Here is an 18,994-nt window from a genome sequence, read left to right as displayed (position 1 = left end):
TTCAGGAGCGGTGAGTTAGTTTGCTCTACCACTATAAGAGGACCCATACGTACAATCAATGACTAATACTGGATATACCCAATTTTTCAATCTTCATTGTCTGACGTGCGGTTAGCAACCTCGGACCTCTTCTTCCCGGGGTTCTATAATCTTCATAAACACCAGTGCTTTCAAGATTTCACGATACACCACGTGTAATACAATTATACCGTATTGTATGTACTTCATAAGATCACAGCACTTATACCGTTTTTTTATCTGCCGTACTGAAACTACTTCAAAATTGATTAAAAGTTGTCCGCTTACTTACCTTGCATATCCCTAGCATAAAGCTCGCCTCGAGTCGTTCTAAGAAATTATTCTCGCTATCCGTCTCAAAAATAAGTGACATCCATTTTCAACCAATCAAAAGCTGTTAAAATTTAAATTACAAGAAGTAGAAACTGTCGCGCATTGTATACAGATTGTCATATCTTCCAAAATGACGAGTACCAATTACAATACAAAGTTGAGAGTAACTAATCTTTCTCGTGCTGATCTTGACTAACAAGCCGAGCACTTCCGAGCTCACGCAGCAGCGATCGCGCTTGCTCTCGTTCTCGCGAATGTTCATCTTGCAGTTGATTAAACAAACTGAGCAAATGCTGACGTTGTCTCTCCACCAACATTTCTACAAATTGAGAAGGCTGGTCTGACTTTTGAACAATCGCACGGCGCAAATTAAGTGCTTCAAGAATAATCTCTACATTATGTTGACGTTCTTGTCGTCGTTCTTCCTGAAATTCGTCCAAAAGGGCTTCAAATCGCCTTGTCTGGGTTTCCAACAACTGTGTCACCCACTTTGGATCACTTTTTATCATACGTCGACGTTTGTATGGAACACTTGTCTCTCTGTCGTCAACAGGATCGACCTCACGAGTAGATTTCGTTGCTAGACTTTTATAACGATTAGGTCGTACTTGAGAATTAGCTCGTCGATTCGATGTTTCGGTACTACGACTTTGCAATGATGCATTGTCATCTTCTGACTCGTCATCGTTAGATTCCTCCGATGATTTATCGGCAATCATGTAACTTCGAGGTGGTCCGGAATTAGGTGTAAGTTTTCCATAACTTTGACTTTCCCTTTTGAAAACTTGTTCTTTTTTTCGTCCTAATAGCTCATCCAAAGTTGTTGGAGGGCGAGGAGCATCAGCTGTTGGAGTTAAAACGATTTGCTGTGCTTTGTCGATTTGTACGAGACGTTGATACGATTCTTTTTCAATAAAAACAGCTTGTTCGTTGTGATGACCATACTTTTTTTGCAATTCCATTCGTTCTTCAGGTGTCATTCCAAACCAGTTGGGACGATCACTTTGAGATGCTAACGTCCGTAGTACATTGCGTAATGCTCGAAATGCCGTCATAATGGCGTGTTTCTTTGCACCTGACGACTGATTTGTACGAGGCGTATCGTTGTCACCACATAGCTCGATATACCGTTGATGAATCAATGCATTTAGTCGAAGTCCATCATTTCGCGAAGCAAACGACCCCTCAAATCCATTCTTTGATAGTACCGTGACAATCTCATGCCACGCTAATAACAATCGATGTTCTTCTCGTTTCGACCACTTAGATGTCATTTTCACTTTCGTCTTGCTCTTGATTTTTGGAGGCGAGTAATCTAAATCTTCTTCTCGTTTACGACTTTTCCTTTTTGTTTCCTCATCTTCCGACTCGCTATCTGACAAATTGTCAGAGTCTGACGTTTCTTCTTGTTTAAAGTCAGTTCTCTCATTAATTGTCTTCATTTCATCAATAGATGACAATGGGGGGGACAATGGAGGTGGCGCTGGTGTCTGATTCGATCGAAACATTGGCAACCCTGCAAGCGCTTCGGCTGCTGCTTTCATCTCGTCAGCCAAAGGACGATCTTGTCGTTGTGACTGTATTGGAGACATAGTTGTTTCGACTGGGGGAGGCGCAGGTACTTCTTCACATATTCGACGTAAAAGATCAAACTCATCCGGCGTCACAGTTGCTAACTCGCCCAGTCGTCCATTCATGCGACGTAAATCGTCTTGTTGTTGAGTTGGTAGCTGAAACCACGTCGGACGTCCAGCACGTGAACTTTCAGCATTAAATGCACGAAGGAATAGAAAAGTACGAACCAAACGCTGGCGTTGAGCTTCGACTTCTTGGACTGATACAGTCACGCTATCTCGTGGTCGTAACGCATCAAATCGCATGCACAATTGGTGCATTTCACGCTCTGTAATCTCATCACGGTCTCGTGGTATATCAACTGCTTGTTCCCACGCATGTAAAAGCGCTAAAAGCTCGTCGCGTCGCCACCAATGTGCCATTCGAAACTTTCGGTTCTTCGGTTGAAAAATCCTTGACTGCTTTTTGTGGGGTCTTTCCCTTTCAAAAGTGATTTCATTAAATTGAGAGGACATGAAATGTTAATTAATTAAGTGTTTGGTTTCATTGAGTATGTCAACTCTTGAGGTCTTTCCTGAAGAGAATGTGAATAAGGTTGAAGAAACTATTCGCGTGCGTGTGAATGGTAAAGATCTGAATTTGACACTAGTAATGGTAAGAAATCTATTGATTAAAGAACCTCAATATCATTTTAACTCATACAACAATTTATAGCAAGCAGATGAACTTGCTCCATTGTTTTCTGGTGCAGCTTGGGCTGGTACGTTATTATGGGATGCAGCTGTGCACTTAACTCGGCGATTTCTTCATGATTATCATCACATACTTCAAGATCCTCATAACTTGTTGTGTGTTTTGGAGTTGGGTGCTGGAATGTAAGTTATCATTTCTTAAGTATTTTTATAAATTGCATTGATTTACATTCTTCCCAGTGGTGTGCCAGGTATGGCAGCACGAATTGCAGGTGCTCACCATGTTGTTCTTACTGAACAGAACGAATTATTGCGTCTGATGCGCGTAAATCTGGCTGCTAATGCCGCAGTATTAAACCTCTCACATAATCACGAAACAAAAGGTGGAATTGTGGCAAGACCATTGAGTTGGGGTGTTTCAGAAACAAAAGAGTATTTAACTCGATATGCAACGGAAAAGATTGATGTGGTGCTGTCATGTGATTGTATATATGAGCCTCTGTATGGCAAGTCGTGGCAAGCACTTGCACAGACGATGGAAATGTTGTGTCTGGCCAATCATGCGACTGTTGTGTTAATGGCTGTCGAACGACGTAACAAAGATGGAGTTGAGAACTTCCTTACCTTTGTTGACACACAAACGCAACTCCAATACAGACTTGAAGAGCAAACGGTTGTAAAGAAGATGATTCAATTAGAAGTGTATTACCTACGACTTAAAGACAAACTCAGGGTTTAAAACGACCAATATTTGTTACATTGGACGATGCCACACTTCTTCGCATTTATACGCTTTAGGTGTCACTTGAATCACCACATGGAGTGGAATATTTAATGTGGGACATTCATGCGGAGATTTATTCGTCAGGTACGCATATAATACCCGTAGAATCGCTTGATGTGCGACAATCAAAACAGGTTGATCCATACGCATAAGCTCTGTAATTACTGGCTCGAGACGATGGATCACATCTTGATATGATTCACCTCGGGGATAACGATAGTGCAATTTATTATTCTTGCGTGCAAGATACTCATCTGGCATCTCTTCGGCCACTTGTTCGTACGTCATACCATCACAAATTCCAGCATCGATCTCGTCCAATTGTTTCCACTTGACAATTGAGCGGCCACGCGCTGCAATGCGTTCAATTGTCATTCCTGTCCGCAACATTGTCGAGGTCCAGACTGCTAAGTCTGTGCTTCGTGACGGATAGTACGCGTCAATGAAACGATCCAATTGCTCAGCATACTGAACTCCTAATGGACTTAGTGGTGAGTCACCGCCAATTCGTTTCTGGGTGTTGTATATACTCTCGCCGTGACGACTGAGCCAGATTGGCCGCGGTTTTAAATTCAAATTTGCCAACAAAAACATAATACGAGACTGTAGGTAGCCATACACTTGGTTACAAAAGATTTGACGGCCAACGTCAATAATTTTGATAAACGGAGCTCCTTCTCGATCAGCTGCTAGTGGTTCGTAGAGAGATTGGTAGTGTTTGATTCGGTTACTATAGTCTTGTGCTGCCTCTTCCATTGTCTGACCAGCGTAATCAGCCGAGTTTAACTTCATTTCATTAATTGAAGACGCAATCAAAGTCGGATCGTCACAAACCGACTCGATAAACATCGTTTCACACTTATAACGTTGACGCACTTCATTTAACAACATTTCACGACGTTCGCGTGTAACATTCGTGGCATCAAAGATGACACAATCACAGTCGTTACTTTCTAAAGCTGCAATAGAGTCGTTTAGACACTGTTTTGACAACTCGGTGCGGATCTGGAACGATTCTTCGTTCAGTGGATCCCAAAAATCGTGTCTGACACTCGATCCTACGAGTTTTCGACGGTATTCCCCAGTATTAAACGTTCGGGAATGATGTCCCATCCACGTCAAATGACGGGCTAAAATGTGACCAATGTACGTCTTTCCACGACCTGGTAAACCTACTAAAAAGATCATAAGTCTCCCACCACTAATGTGCTTTGGTGTGGTCTGCATCGCAGTGTGCGGTCCACGCACAAGCACAGAACGATGGCCTCCAAGCTTCGCTCGAGTACTGTGTTCATGTGTCACTAAATCACCACCAAAATGCTGCGTTGTAGCTGCTAACAAGACCGAGTTCGTGATCGCATCATCCATGTAGTTTGTATATTTAGGTGTCGCCACATCTGCAGCAGCATCATTCGATTTCAGAGCCACGAGAGTCAGCGATTCCTCACTCTTAGATCTTGTCAATGTACCAGCCCGTGGTCGCGTTAAATTGGTGCTGTGACTGCTTATTCGCTGTTCTTTCACTTCAATACCGTACTCCGAGTCTTCTGTATCTTGAGGTTGACGACGAACCGAGAGTGGCGTCGATCGAGGCGTCGACATTTTTTGAAGATCATGATGGAGGTCAAGACTTAAAGATGACTGAGATCCCACGCCAGGTGACGTCTCCATTCGAAGCTTCATAAGTTCTTTACTTGCTTCAGGATTCATGACTGGAAGTCCATCGTGATCATCACGGAGAATAGTGTGAATCGTGTGTTGCAGCGGCTTGAGATTGGTCTGAGGATCCACGTATGGAAGAATTTTGATGAAATTATTGAGGTTTCCATATTCATCAGGGGCAAATGCTACTTCTGGATCGTATTGCCACGCTCCATCTACACAAAATTTGAATAAATGCGTACCCACAGGCAGCCAAAGCTTGACATTGAAGACCGAGGCGTCGTCTGTAGATTTTTGAAGCAAGATCTGTGATCCCCAGCTACAAAATGATCATATTAAAGATTGTTGATGTTATAAGTAATTTAGTGGTCATGCTCACTTGTTAAAGCTGCCGGTAACACCCACAGACACGCACGGATGAGACCATTCGATCATGGCTGGATACAGATCTTCAGCCTCTTCTAGTATATTCACTAGAGGTGTCTTGGGAATGTCTGGAACTTCTGCATCAACAGATGGGTGAGATGGTAATGATGAAGAGGAGGCGTCATTGTCTACGTCAGTGGTCACGGGCAAAGACGCGTCGGAGTTCATGGACACTTTGGTCGGGGGCGCTGGCTTGAAAGGTATACAGTTGAAGCAGCAAATATTATGCGGAGATATGAGCAGAGAGAGGATCATTCAATATATCAATACTTTTTGGTTGCCTTGTACTATTTCTCGTCGCTCGCGTATAACGAACAGTTAGGGTTGATATAAGGAAAATTGTTGTTGCAAAATACAAATTTTGGGAACAACCTTCCAGAAATGTCAGCAATATATATGAAATAGGTTATTAGCACCAGTCGAACTGCTGGCTTGACAAATTAGTCGTGCACCAGATCATCGATCTTCCACGATAATTAGATGATCCTCGAGCATGGCGGTAGCGTTACTTGCCGAGCAGCTCCGTATTTCCAAAAAGACGGATAGGATGATCATTTAAAAAGGAGCGACATGATATGGGGTGAAATACTGAGAGACTAAACGCGTTAAAAGTGCAAGCAAGATGGTGGTCGATTTCACTTCATTTGCACTCAAAGAGATTCTGCTTCACCTTTCATAGGAAAGCATGATTTGCACTTGCTGCACGGAGGCTGTACGGCGCTCTTGAGGATGGTTCAGACCTTTTAAAGCAACAGATGCATAGAGATATATGCTTCATGAGATACAATAGTATCTAGCTACGCTAAAGAGTGAGCCTCAGGCTTTCCCGAAAATTATTGGTATGCATTTTCTCGCAAGGAGCCTGCAGAATTTAAACTAAGAATTTGCAGTTTAGTTTAAATGATTCCAGTGAGACTCGCGTCACGTACTGTTGCACCTCTCCGGCTTTTGCGTCTTCGTGTGCTTGCTGTGACCATAATGGGTCGAAAAAGTCTGAATGAGAAAGTCTAAAACGAGAACACAGAGACCGTTCAGAGGGCTATAAACTCCGATTACTTAACGCCCAAAAGTGTGAGTCAACTCGAAAAAACTGGCTAGGTGGATTGAACTTGCCCCAATCCCTTCTCGCGTGCTAAATGTTCATGGTGAAAGTTCGCTCGGGATTCTATCCCATACACTAGCAATAGTAGAATGTTCAAGACGTATTAAGACATCATATCTCAAGTGATGGTTGGTTGCTCGCGTAAAACTGCATGAGGTATGGCGATAGAGTATTGCTCAGCTCCATTTAAGCACACTGTCTCTCAAGATGAATGCTCAACTACACAAATTTTGCCCTGATTAAGGTCAAAAGGGAGCATTTGCACTAGAAAATTGATGCCACAGAACGGCAATGTTTCGCGTCCGTTATCAATATCGACGTGGCAGGTCACCTATTCACTAGGGCAATATATAAATGAGCCTCTAATGGCTAAAACACGGCAATAGTAATGTAACCAATTTATGTATAAGTTTGCATTTTACAAGCCAACAAGTGCTTCCTTTTATTGGCAAAATAACCGAACGTGAGGCGATAGATTAGCTCAAAGCATTTTCTCCAATAGATGCAGTTGCTGAAGGCATGGCTCGGATGTCCCGTATTGCAATCAATTTGGGCTTGACCGGAGCCACTACGTGGCGGAGACAAGAACCCCGGGTGGAATCCAGTTATGAACAAGAATTGATGAAATGTCTGTAGAGGCATGCACTGCATTATTGAGCACTAGCACAACAAATACATGCACATTACTCCAGTACCACGCTGCCTCTGCGTGGGGGCCTTGGGTAATCGTATTTTGTTGGATAGTCTGTCTATGAATAGTTAGTGGTGAACATGTATTTAATACTCTGGACAAAATAAACCAGACATTTGCTGTAAAATGTGGATCTTAATCGGACACAACCACGACCGTCAAGCCACGTTGGCAAAACAATTTGTTGAAAAACAGCTTGGCTATATCTTCACCGGTAGCGGTGTCTCGGATAGCAGAGCCCAGACGAGCCGCTCGTATGGATCGTCCACAATTACCAAAATGGTAGTATAGTCAAACGTGCCTTATAAGATTCCAAAAATAAGGGTCCAAACTTCTGACACAGCAACGCTCTGCCGAAACTGATGGATATGCTAGAGGCATCTATGCATATAGAAAGAATTCGGCCCACTAAAACGCTTCAAACGTGTGCATTGACGTGCTTAAGAACTTCTACATGATAGACCAGCACTTCATAGCGCTCGCTATGCAAAATATTTTTCTCTTTCGATGTGGCCGCCCGAAGAGTAGCACGTGCCTCGCACAATACTCTGTATTTCATGCAATCGTCGTGACATACCACCTGAAATACAGAAATCTTTAGGTAAGGAATAGCAATCGAAACCTACAATCGAACGCTTCGTGCATGCAGCTTCAACTTCACAAATTTGCTGCCCCTGCAAACACTCTTGATAATGCGACACACGTTTTTTCGTCCCAATTTCTGCACGCCTATGTAATTGATAATGTCATCTCACAGCTCATAGTTAGCGCCACACAAAAGCGCGTCCACGCCACCTATTGCCGATTTGGCTTGAATTTTATCTCAAGGTATACCCAGCGAAATAGAATAACCATCTTGCCGTTCTCTGTGGGATATATGGTGATAATGCCGTTATATGCAGAGTCGTATGGATCACAAATGGTGTAGTAACAAACAGGTGTACCCTTAACTTGACAGAATCTCACTCATTTCGAGCCATATTCTTGAGCCAGGTAGTTAACACTTGCCGCTCTAGGCTAATGAAATTTAAAACACAAGAATGAGTTCACGCGCATTGGAATCCGCTTGGTGTAAAGCACAGCCATGACAAAGGCTGAAGCATTACAGACGACTGCTCCAAAGTCAAATCGCTATTCCATATCGTCTGCTCTGCCTCAGTCTTAAGAACACTCATGATGGCTTCTTCAAAGCCTTGAAGGCCGCTTATATGCGGCACCCTAGTGTCACTTGACATCCTCTTTTAAAAAATTGGCTCGTCGGGCCGTGCAACTACACTCTATGTGTGCAGGTATTCGGCCATCCCGAACGTTCTATATGGCGGAGGCACTGGTCAATCTTCAACGGCCTTTGTCTTGTGCGATCTGCTCGCATCCCATTTTGTCCGATAAACGATTCAGAAAGAAGATATGTCGGCGCCAAGGACACACTTGTCGATCTGGATTGGCAGCCTATCGATAAGCAAACACTCGAACACTGCTTGCAAAATATTAAGTGAGATTATCCGCATCCAATTTCCGTGTTTTAGACAAAAATATTGTTGGATAGATCTACGTGTATGCACGATGCGGATGAACAACTAGGCAAAGGGACAGATGAACGTCGCTAGACACATAGTTACCCATTCCCACACTATTTTGCTTGGAATGAGAGAGTTATAGCTGAACTCACCAGCATGTAGTCATAACCATCGACTAGGTCGAGAGTTGAATAAGGTGCAACTAACCATACTGTTTCGCAGCAAACCCTTTTTAGAAGAATAGTGGCTACATTATTTTGTGCTTGCACGATTCATCCATTTCGATAAGCAATTCTGACCCAGAAAGTCGACGCTGATCAAAAACATTAACTCTCTCCCTTGAACATGCTTCCTGCTCTGCACGAAACAAGCTTCTATAACGGGCCGTTTTTATATACTCTTGTATCTGGTTCCAGATATAGAGTCAATCTTAGATGCACTCTTCCGGTTCTACGTGGTGCTTTTGCTGTTACTGCCTTGTGATATTCCTTCAGAAAAGATTACAAAGGATTTATAGGACAAGAGGGTAGCTGCCCCACTTTGATCTCTGTGAGTGTGTAAAAAGCCCGAATGAAAAAACTCAAGCTCAAAATGAGCGTTTGCCGGAGGTGTGAAGAAGTATATGCAACGCCAAAGTATCTCTGTCACTCATTAGCGAATGATTTCATCTTGCGCGCCACAAATCCGTGGCGCTTCATTGTTTGGTATGGTCGACGAGTCACATGATATTGCCTATTCAGCACTCCGTTTCATCGCGATAAAGTCGAGTCATGCTTATCCTCTCAGGGCTTAGATCATTTATCCAAAATAACAGTCGCCAGTCGCTGGCACAGCCGCTATTTCACCTACTGACTCTGGCACAAAACCTCAAGTTCGCAGCTGTTAATAAAGGCATATCAGAGATAAATTCGAGTGACCGCGACAAACAAATGCTATCTCACTTACCACTCTGAAACCGCAGTAAAGTAACTTTTTTTTACCTATATATGTACCTAGCAATATCTTTGCCAAATAATTTGGACAGTCCCAAGATCTGCACTGAACCTATCGTAGTTCATGCACGCGCACAGAAGCGTTTTCGCTTTTAAGCAGAGGTGACTCATGACTTACCATAGATCCTCGCGTGGCATCAGTTTTTCTTTGCTACTAGTCGAACTGTGTCCCGTAGCGTTCAAACTCCGCCACTTATAGTCTGAGATCGTATTTTGAAGCCAGCTTTAAGACCAGACAACGTTCTTCGCCGTCAAAATTTTGAGCCCAAAGAAAAATCGGCTGAACTATCAACATGTCCCCGTCATAAGGCACACGAATACTGTATTCACACTTGACGTCATCGGTGTCCCCGACCAGACGCCAGGCATCTAGAGCGAGAAAAACCACTACACTTAGAGTAAGCAATATGTTTAGGACTGGAAACCATTGACTCGACTTTCACGAGGTACAAATAGATCCCCAATACTTTTCCAGTGCACCTTCTGGGACCCAATTTTGCGCGCGAGGTGTACGTTGGACGACTCTGCGTGGGTCTACCCTTCGTACCTCTCAGCCGATAGGAAAGTGGACATGCAGAGCTCAGATCTTGAATGAATCATCAGCGAGGTCCATGGAGCTTCTCGGCAGCCAAGAAACCGCTTTCTTCCTCCTCAGCATGGCTACAATCCATTGCTTCTGACGCGCTTATAAATTTTCCACATCACTAGCTCCAGCCGACCTTATGGCTCGGAAGGTTTTGTCTGCATTTCATGTGGGGATTACGAGCCGTACCAGTTTGAAATCTCCCATGAAGGTTAACAATGTTAAAGAATGCATTTAGAGAGGATCTATTACGCCATCGCGGCGGTAAATGTTTGCAACTAATGTACATAGTCCGCTAGTCTTCGCACCCCTGAAGATTGCACAAGAGCACGGAACGCCTGCATAGACGTGCGAAATCTCGCATTTCAATCTTTTGATAAGGAAAGTGTTTCTCTACGAAGGTGTTATACGGAGTTGCCCATTTTTGCACGTAGCTCCCTCGCTGGGACACCGCTAGTCCTTCGCACTGTTGTGCATAGCTCTTCTCAGCCAATCTTATCCCACCCCCCAAAAAAATCTTCTTGCTTTTAAACAGCTGGAAGGTTAACAGGTGGGAGCTAGTTGTGTAGCCATCGACGACTGGCTGCGAAGTCTCACAACCGTATCATCATAGCTGAATGAGTGCCTTCAAAACGCACGATTTCGGAATTTTCAAGTACTGAATCTAATAAAATGTCTCAAGAGCTGGATACTATCCAGTGGATAGACAGCTTGAATTCTAGACAAATGATGCATCATAGATCTGCGCATCATTATTTTCGAATATTCCTAACGATGATCGTGCCGACCGTTTCAACCTTATTACTGCTTAAAGTCAGCATGTGCTCTGCGTCTAATTCGAGTACAAGCGATCCTGTCGTCATTGTGCGCCATTTGAATCATTTGCTACCTTCTGCAAACAACAACTTGACCAGTGGTGAGGAAGTGTTGAAGAGTTACAATGAAAGTGTGCAAGACAATACCGACATCGATGAGACTGAGAAGGAATCACGAGCTTTTTCGTTCCTCAAAGCGAAATCGACATCGCCACTCCAGAATAATTTGTTACCTGGAGAAAGTAGCAGTATCAGCACAAAAAAATACTTGGTGGAGATTATAAATAAGGCGATGTCCCTTTACCAACGAGATGACGTGCAAAATCAGAAGCTATATGGACACCTTCTGAGTCTTCTCCAAGTCAATGACTTGGAATTGCAGTTTTTTGCTCGCGTCAACATCGCCTTCTTGCTTACAAAGAAAGCGTCATCCGAGATTTTCCAAGATCAATTACTCCAATCTCAAACGAGATTATCGACAGTATTTGACATTTTGATGAGTCATACGAAGGACGAAAGCCTGGAGAGTTTTTTCCATTATGGGCTGCAAGATCCATTGCTAAATTACTTTCACAAATACTGGCATTTGACGAGAGAAGACAATGATCAAATTGAAGTCTCAAACGAGGTATATCATTTCCTCACAGCTGATCGTAAGGATGGGAATTTATTAACCTGGCTAGGAACCTCTCAGATTATCGATGTGAACAACAAAGTTGGTGATTTAATCAAGTGTTTGGTGACCCGGCGTATGACCGTCGAGCTGGCGTTTCGATTACAAACAATGCAAAATGGCAACCTTATGGCATTTTTCGACGTCATTTCGGCGTTACATTGGTTACCTCACCAAGATCTTTGGTTGGAATTTGCTGCCTTTACTCGCTTTGGCTTTATTGAGCACGAGACAAAGAGTTCTGCCTTTGTCATGCCTCAGGTATATAAATTTTTAAAAGACAGACAAGGAATATTGAAGGATGACCAAGAAAAGATTTTTACTGAGATGGCGGAAAAGAAATCAGAGATACCGGCCCTTGAAACCAATTTGCGGAAAAAGTTCGATTGGGCGTTATTTGATGCGGATCAAGTGCGTTTGTTTAAAGCTATTTTGCAGTCTAACGATCAAGTGGAGTTGGTTAAAAAGGCATTGACGAAATCGAACCAGGTTGAGTTATTTAAGGCGGCATTGAGTGATGAGAAATCGGTGAAAATGTTTGAAGCGGTGCTTCAAGACAAGAAAGCAATGCAATTGCTTATAGAGGTTGTGGGGGATTCTCAGCATCTGGATGTCCTTGAAAAGGCTCTCAGTAAAGCTGGATCAAAAGAGGTGCTTGATGCGGCGCTATTTAATGCGCAGGTTCGTGATATGCTCGATGAGGTGGTCAAAATTGATCAAAATTTGTGGCTGCTTAAAGAAATTGTGAAGGATCATAGACATGTCGAATTGCTTACGGCAGCTTTGAAGAAACAAGAACAGCTCATATTAGTTGAAGACATGTTGAGCAGTACAGAATTGGATTCGATGAATATGTTCAAAGCACTACTCGCACACAAGAAGAAAGTGGATTTGCTGAAAGAGGCTGTCAGGGATGATACGCGATTGGAGCTGTTTAGATTACTTTTGGAAGGAGATCAAGTGATTTCACAGTTCAAGACGGCATTGGGTAATGAGGACTTTGCAGAGGTGATCCATACGATTTTAAATGATGTCAATCAAGTGTTTTTTCTCAGAGTGGCTATTAAGGATGATGATCGTGTCAATTCGTTTCAAGCGGCATTGCATGACAGAACCCAGATAGAGAATTTTGAAGCGGTCTTGAGCAAGAAAAAATTGAAAAATGTGTTTCGAGCGATGCTCAAGAATGAAGAACAATTGGCTTGGCTTCAACTGGCTGTTGAGAACGATTTTCAGTTCAAAAGCGATCTTATCAAAAGAGATCAAAGGATGCTTGCTACCGAGATGTTAGAGTACCTCAAGACAGTTCATGATTAAGCTCACAAGAGTCCCGAACTTTAATATACATATTAACATGTTCTTTTGTTAGTTTTGGCGTCGATAATTTGTAGTTATTGATCTGGTAACTGTTGTCTCTTGATCAATGTCATCAGCTTTATATCCTTGAGCAAAGTCACAACCAAAGCAGGATCGTCACAATTTTTACGTTGATGCACTTCATTAAACACCAATTTGCGACGATATGTTGGTCAATTGCTTTCTAACGCTGCAATGGAGTCATTTAGTCACCATTTTGACATCTCCGTTCTTCATTATGACTTTTGACTAAACACGATCTTGCTAGTCAGCGGTAATTAAGTGACACATGAACATGTACATAAGGTGATGTAATTTACAGCCTATTATATTACTATATTATATATGCAAGTAGTTATTATTATAACTTGATCTTATATATTATAATATCATGTGTGTTCATGCGACTTGTCAATGTATTATACTACTATTTTGTATATAATTAAATTATGGGAGTTGTTGACGACTAGCTCTTTATAGTTACACCCCGCGCATCGGTGGCTTCCTACTCGATATTCAATTAAAGTTTGTGGTTCTTGCATCGATACCAGTATTTAGTTAAGTAAAGCGCTATCTTGAGGGTAATCCGGCAGCTATTGACGCTTAGTATTGCACTCCATCAGCCATCACCTCTGAAGTAAGTAATTTTTTACTACTACTATTATTGCTGTACTTTTCAAATTTGACTTGAATTCAGGACTTAAAGAAAGTATCAACCAAAAAACATTATAAATATAATGCTATTTATATAGACCTCTAAGTTAAGCTTACGTCTCAACTTTAGTGCACAAAATGCCTCATGACTTTAACTCGTGTTTGGCATCCAACATCGTACGTCGCAAGGTACCATCGTTAGCATTGCTGCCTCGTGGATATCTCAAGTGTCCATTACAAATTTCGAGGAAAGAGTCAAATAGTATTCAAGACAAATCACCGAATGAAAAGCAGAATGATATATTGGACCGAGTCCAAACGACAGTTGAAGCAACAACATTATTGAACGCAGTACAACAAGAGGCAGTTTTCGATAAATCGAGTACATTTGATGAAGAGACAGACTGTGACAAAACATGTGACTCGTATTTATCAAAGCAGAGACTCAATGATCGGTTCTTGAACATGATGGCACTCATGGAGCGCCTTTCGGTGCAGTCATTAGAAGACACCCATGTCAATAATATTGTGTCTTCTTTAGAAACAGTACCTCATCACTCACCAATTGATACACAAATTGTCATTTCGAAATTGGATGATCGACAAAGTCTAGTACATTTTCCAATTCGACGGAAACGATTGCGTAAACGACGGCGAAAAGCACGTAAAACGCGACAGAAATGGGAGACATCGCATGTTACTTGGCCACAACATGCTTTAATTGATTACGTAGCCGATCACTCTCATTGTGAACCTGCTGAGATTCGTGCTTTTGAGTTATCTAAGCGTTTAGAAACCATGAAATGTCAAGACTACACATCTCGACAACCAAAGTTAACACACTTGCCGTCATTTAACCACACTTTTCGTAGTATATCTAAACATTTGTGCCACAATCGTGAAAAAACACCATGCAACACCATTCGCAACAATTGCGACGTTGCAAGAATCAAGCAAAAAGTTGCATGCAAAGTGGATACACAGGTGCGAAATTGTCACCTTGTAACCTGTTTCTAAATGTATACTTACAATTTGGTACATTATAGTCATTCTTATCAAAAGCTCCAGTATCTGACGTGAGAAACCAACCAGTGCATCATCATCCAATCTGGATCTCCCCCGCTTTTCATTCGTATCTTCTTGCATCACAGAACTTTCCAACCAAACCATCATCTTGTTAACGTTATACCCATGTACCCTCAAGGTTATGTTTTCCCCGCTTTATATGTTCCTGGAGGTGGTTTAAAACATTCCGGTAACATTTTTCGTTGCATTTCATTAAATGCAAATTTATCTGCTTTCGTATTCAAATAAACATTTCGTCGTCGTACACCGTACAATCTCATGTTTGCACACAATCTTAAATTTTGAAAAGATTGCATTTCTTTCCAAAGTAATCGAGTTTGTTCCAATGTGACTGACATAGCAGTTCGATCTTTTCCACTTTTACAACATGTAACTCGTGCACCTCCAAGAGCACGACAAAAGTCCGACGTATCCATTAAAAGGGTTACATTTTTTTTATATTGATTTGTACATGACAAAATTTGATGTTCAATTTGCTGCAATAAAATTTCAAAATGCACCAAATCTGGACAATCTTTTTGTTCATTTGTACGCACTTGATCGTACAGTCCATAAATTCGTTTCAATTCGTACAAATTCTCTCGATTTACACGTTCTTGTAATTTCACTGCACTTGATTTATAAGCATGTACAAGACTTTGTTTCTCATTCACTCCTTGTGTAAATAAAACACAATGAATCGGAATCATCGTCTCACCTGATTGTAACTTGATTGGTAAAAGTTTCATATCATTTTCATCAAGTCCCATAGTCAAAACTAAACTTTGATCATCATGTCCAGTTGAATTCAATCGTTTCAATAAAAAATACGATCCACTTGTAGAATGTCGACGAAATTGTAGAAATACATGACGAAGCCATCGAACACCTGCAGCAAAATCTTCTAACATGCCATATTCTTGTCCTTGTGTACTTAAAAGTGATTCAAAATGAAGAAAATATCCAAATCTTTCACTTCGATCAAGTTGAGTTTGATGAAATACACTACCATTTCGTGCAAGATCAAATGATGCTAAAAGACATGCAATTGTAGCTGATAAAATTTGACTACTTATGATACTTAAACGATCTTGAGATTCCAGACGTTGTTTCAAAGCACTTAATGAATCTTCATGAGATTGAGAATAAAGACTCAAATCATTGATTGCAAATGTTTGACTTTGACTTTCAATCTCTTGACTCTTTTCAATTGGTTCATCATCATTTGAATTGATATTTTGAAAAGATTCAGACATTGGATATCCTCCATTTGTAAATCCTTTTGTATGAGCTGCTGGACATCCCATTGTCATTGTATGCCATACAAATGATTGACATGAAGATTCCATGGATGGTTTCATTGTACAAATGAATTGATCTTGCATGTTTGTTGGTACAAATTGCCATAAATTCAAATTCTTGTACGTACTTCGTTTAAATGGTGCAAGAAGTTCATTTTCCGAATTGATTGTTGATCCAATTGAAGATGAAAATGTTCCAATTGTTTCCTTTTCATTTGAAATTGAAATCATTCCAATACTTTTCAAGGCTTGAAAGATTTCGCCATTATTTCCTTCATTTACTAATCGTTTTTCTTGTCGAATGAGAAATTGTCGTTGTTTTAAATATTCTTCTTGTTTCTTTCGTAAAAATTCCAATTCCAATGTCATTCGAGAATTTCTTTCTTGAGTTTCAACTTGTTTTTGAATCCATCGTGATCGTTCTAATGCTTGTTCTTCAAGATAATCTAAAAATGCAATTGGTACTGCATATGTACATCGTGGAACACGTAAAATTTCATCAATTGCTACATAACGTAACTTTTCATTCCAACTTTCAATTCCAGATTCAAATTGATTCGTAAGAAACGTATCATTTTCCAAAAATGTACGTACTTGACTATTTCGATTCATATCAGGAATTAAATCAATTGTCATGTCACTTTGAATCTCTCGTTCAAAAGATAAAGTTGTTGGAATTAAATATTTCGTATTTGCCATATCAATTCCACTTGTTGGAAGAATTGATTGTGGAGAAATAGATTCAAATGCTTGAACAATTAATTGAATTGCATTTGAATCAATAAAATATTTCAATGAAGTTTGAAATTGAGATAGTCGTGGATTCACAAGAAACGATGAATTTATTGAAACTTTACAAGGTTTCGAATTGAGAAATTCACAATCCACATTACATTTTCCAATTCCAAACGTTCCTTGACATGTTCCTGGACTTTGTGTTATTGATGTTTTATATAAACCAAAACGTAATTCATCATATCGTTCAATTTCTGTTGTTAAAACAAGTGAAAATGGAATTCCAAACGAACTTTTGGATTCAGATTGACACAAGGTGACAATATTTGTTAATTTTATTGCATCTGTGATACCAAGTTCAATAATTGTATTGGTACGATTGATATATCCACTTACAGACACAAAACATGCACTTCGATCTTTCTCACGTTCAGTAGCAACCATTTGTTCGACTTCTCGAACTATTTGACAATCTTTTCCCAATATTATTGCAATTGACAAATCATAAAGTTGAGAATCACAAGAAATTAGTGTCTCGTGACTTCCAGAACGTGCTGAACTACTAGCACTACTTTCCGTTATGCGATGACCAGGTAAACGAGTTGAACGTATTGTCATATTCACTTCATTCTCATCATTTGAATGACAAGATATGCCACTTGATTCAATATTATTGGGTCGTGATTGACTTGAAAATTTCGTCGCACGTATTGCATCTGCTAATTCTTGACATGAGTCAATCCACCACTTTTGTTCTTCAGAAGTTGCTGCTTCAAGTAATAAAATTTGAGCATCGGTACGAACTTGAAATCGAAAAGGAGCATGACCACCACTTCGATCTAAAATTATTGTATCTTGCGTTATTGCAATATCACCTAATAAATCCAATTTTTCTTCTGATGTAAAATAACATAAACTGGGACAATCACTTCGAAGAATAAAAAACCTGGTTTTCCAATTACGTCGCCAACTTCCTTGTTTTGTCAAAAAACCTGTACGTAAAATATCGTCGGTCGTAAATGTGGACGGAGGAACTGGTCGTACAAAAGAACGTGCGTACAAATGAGATGGTTTCAGTACTGCTTTACTACGATGACGTAAAACACTCAAAACTTTCGAACGTTCTTTTGGCTCAAACACTTCATGTTGAAATGTACGAAAGGGATCGGAAGAAGTTATTTCGATTGGTTGCTAGTACAAGAACGTAACTGTGAGTACAAGATCAAGTAAAGAAGAAAAAAATGAACGACTGTACCCTGCGATCGTGCAAATGAAGTGTATCAAGTGATGCTGAGGTTGTATGAAAGACATGGTCGTCCAGTTTTGTCGTACAAGGTCCTAAATCTCCCATTGAATGCGATTTAGACCGTACAATTGATGGTATTTCTTCTTTCTTTGCAAGAAATGGACGTAAACTTAATGGATAGAAATCATATAAAGTTGTACGACCAGGTTTCGTAACTCGTGCACTTGGTATCGCCGCCATTTCCAGCAGCAATGAACGACGCACGTTCAGTCGAGTTAAAGAGTGAGTTGAGTGCATACGATTGACACAAAAAGGAGAGGGATAGGGTCGGAGATAAATACCCTGTTTCTGACTATGACTTTGTATACATTTCTTTTTGGACCATAACTTGGTATTCTTTTTTTTTCTGTATACTTGAGGTTATCGTGATTATTAAGTTACACAAGGCAATGGGGTACGTATAGATTACACAACAGCTGGATAGTAACGTTAGGCTTGAAAGTGCGTACAAGTTTCAACATGCGTTGCATTCAAGTCGAAAACTGGTCTCCACACTTGAACGTCCCATCGTGACCAAGAGTTGGAATACGACGAGTCAGCACACCGAAACCGTATCTTCCGACATGTTATAGCTACATTTGAGGGTTACACAGTTGGATACTCTCGACTTTTGAGACGGGCAAAGGTCCAAAAACCCAAAGATGACAATCTTAACATCGTCTTGTAATAAAAGTATGAGCTAGAAAGCTCAAGTTATATTGTTACAGAGTTACA

General features: G+C 40.8%; 6 protein-coding genes across 6 annotated transcripts; 3 read left to right on the top strand and 3 right to left on the bottom strand.

Annotated features, from left to right (window-relative positions):
* Positions 1–518: 518 nt before the first annotated feature.
* Positions 519–2,348, bottom strand: PHALS_08102 (uncharacterized protein; the record flags this gene model as incomplete). Its single annotated transcript, XM_024721685.1, has 2 exons — positions 519–2,081; positions 2,154–2,348. The coding sequence occupies 2 exons, from the start codon at positions 2,346–2,348 to the stop codon at positions 519–521; spliced, it is 1,758 nt and encodes a 585-aa protein (XP_024586759.1).
* Positions 2,349–2,478: 130 nt separating this feature from the next.
* PHALS_08101 (Putative N2,N2-dimethylguanosine tRNA methyltransferase) lies at positions 2,479–3,357 on the top strand (the record flags this gene model as incomplete). Its single annotated transcript, XM_024721684.1, has 3 exons — positions 2,479–2,580; positions 2,641–2,801; positions 2,859–3,357. The coding sequence occupies 3 exons, from the start codon at positions 2,479–2,481 to the stop codon at positions 3,355–3,357; spliced, it is 762 nt and encodes a 253-aa protein (XP_024586758.1).
* Positions 3,358–3,372: 15 nt separating this feature from the next.
* On the bottom strand, positions 3,373–5,658 carry PHALS_08100 (fructose--bisphosphate 2-phosphatase; the record flags this gene model as incomplete). The annotated part of the gene is made up of 2 exons (XM_024721683.1): positions 3,373–5,383; positions 5,444–5,658. 2 exons carry the CDS (start codon positions 5,656–5,658, stop codon positions 3,373–3,375), a joined length of 2,226 nt encoding a protein of 741 aa, XP_024586757.1.
* Positions 5,659–11,194: 5,536 nt separating this feature from the next.
* PHALS_08099 (uncharacterized protein) lies at positions 11,195–13,180 on the top strand (the record flags this gene model as incomplete). Its single annotated transcript, XM_024721682.1, has 1 exon — positions 11,195–13,180. The coding sequence occupies one exon, from the start codon at positions 11,195–11,197 to the stop codon at positions 13,178–13,180; it is 1,986 nt and encodes a 661-aa protein (XP_024586756.1).
* An 831-nt stretch (positions 13,181–14,011) lies between these two features.
* On the top strand, positions 14,012–15,054 carry PHALS_08098 (uncharacterized protein; the record flags this gene model as incomplete). The annotated part of the gene is made up of 2 exons (XM_024721681.1): positions 14,012–14,857; positions 14,920–15,054. The coding sequence occupies 2 exons, from the start codon at positions 14,012–14,014 to the stop codon at positions 15,052–15,054; spliced, it is 981 nt and encodes a 326-aa protein (XP_024586755.1).
* A 24-nt stretch (positions 15,055–15,078) lies between these two features.
* Positions 15,079–18,460, bottom strand: PHALS_08097 (Inositol-polyphosphate 4-phosphatase; the record flags this gene model as incomplete). Its single annotated transcript, XM_024721680.1, has 3 exons — positions 15,079–17,090; positions 17,199–18,165; positions 18,230–18,460. The coding sequence occupies 3 exons, from the start codon at positions 18,458–18,460 to the stop codon at positions 15,079–15,081; spliced, it is 3,210 nt and encodes a 1,069-aa protein (XP_024586754.1).
* Positions 18,461–18,994: the final 534 nt, after the last annotated feature.

Source organism: Plasmopara halstedii (assembly GCF_900000015.1).
Source record: "Plasmopara halstedii genome assembly, contig: Scaffold_3124, whole genome shotgun sequence".
NCBI lineage: Eukaryota > Oomycota > Peronosporomycetes > Peronosporales > Peronosporaceae > Plasmopara > Plasmopara halstedii.
The sequence above is the reverse complement of the archived record's forward strand: the minus strand, read 5'-3'. Positions and strand labels throughout refer to the sequence as shown.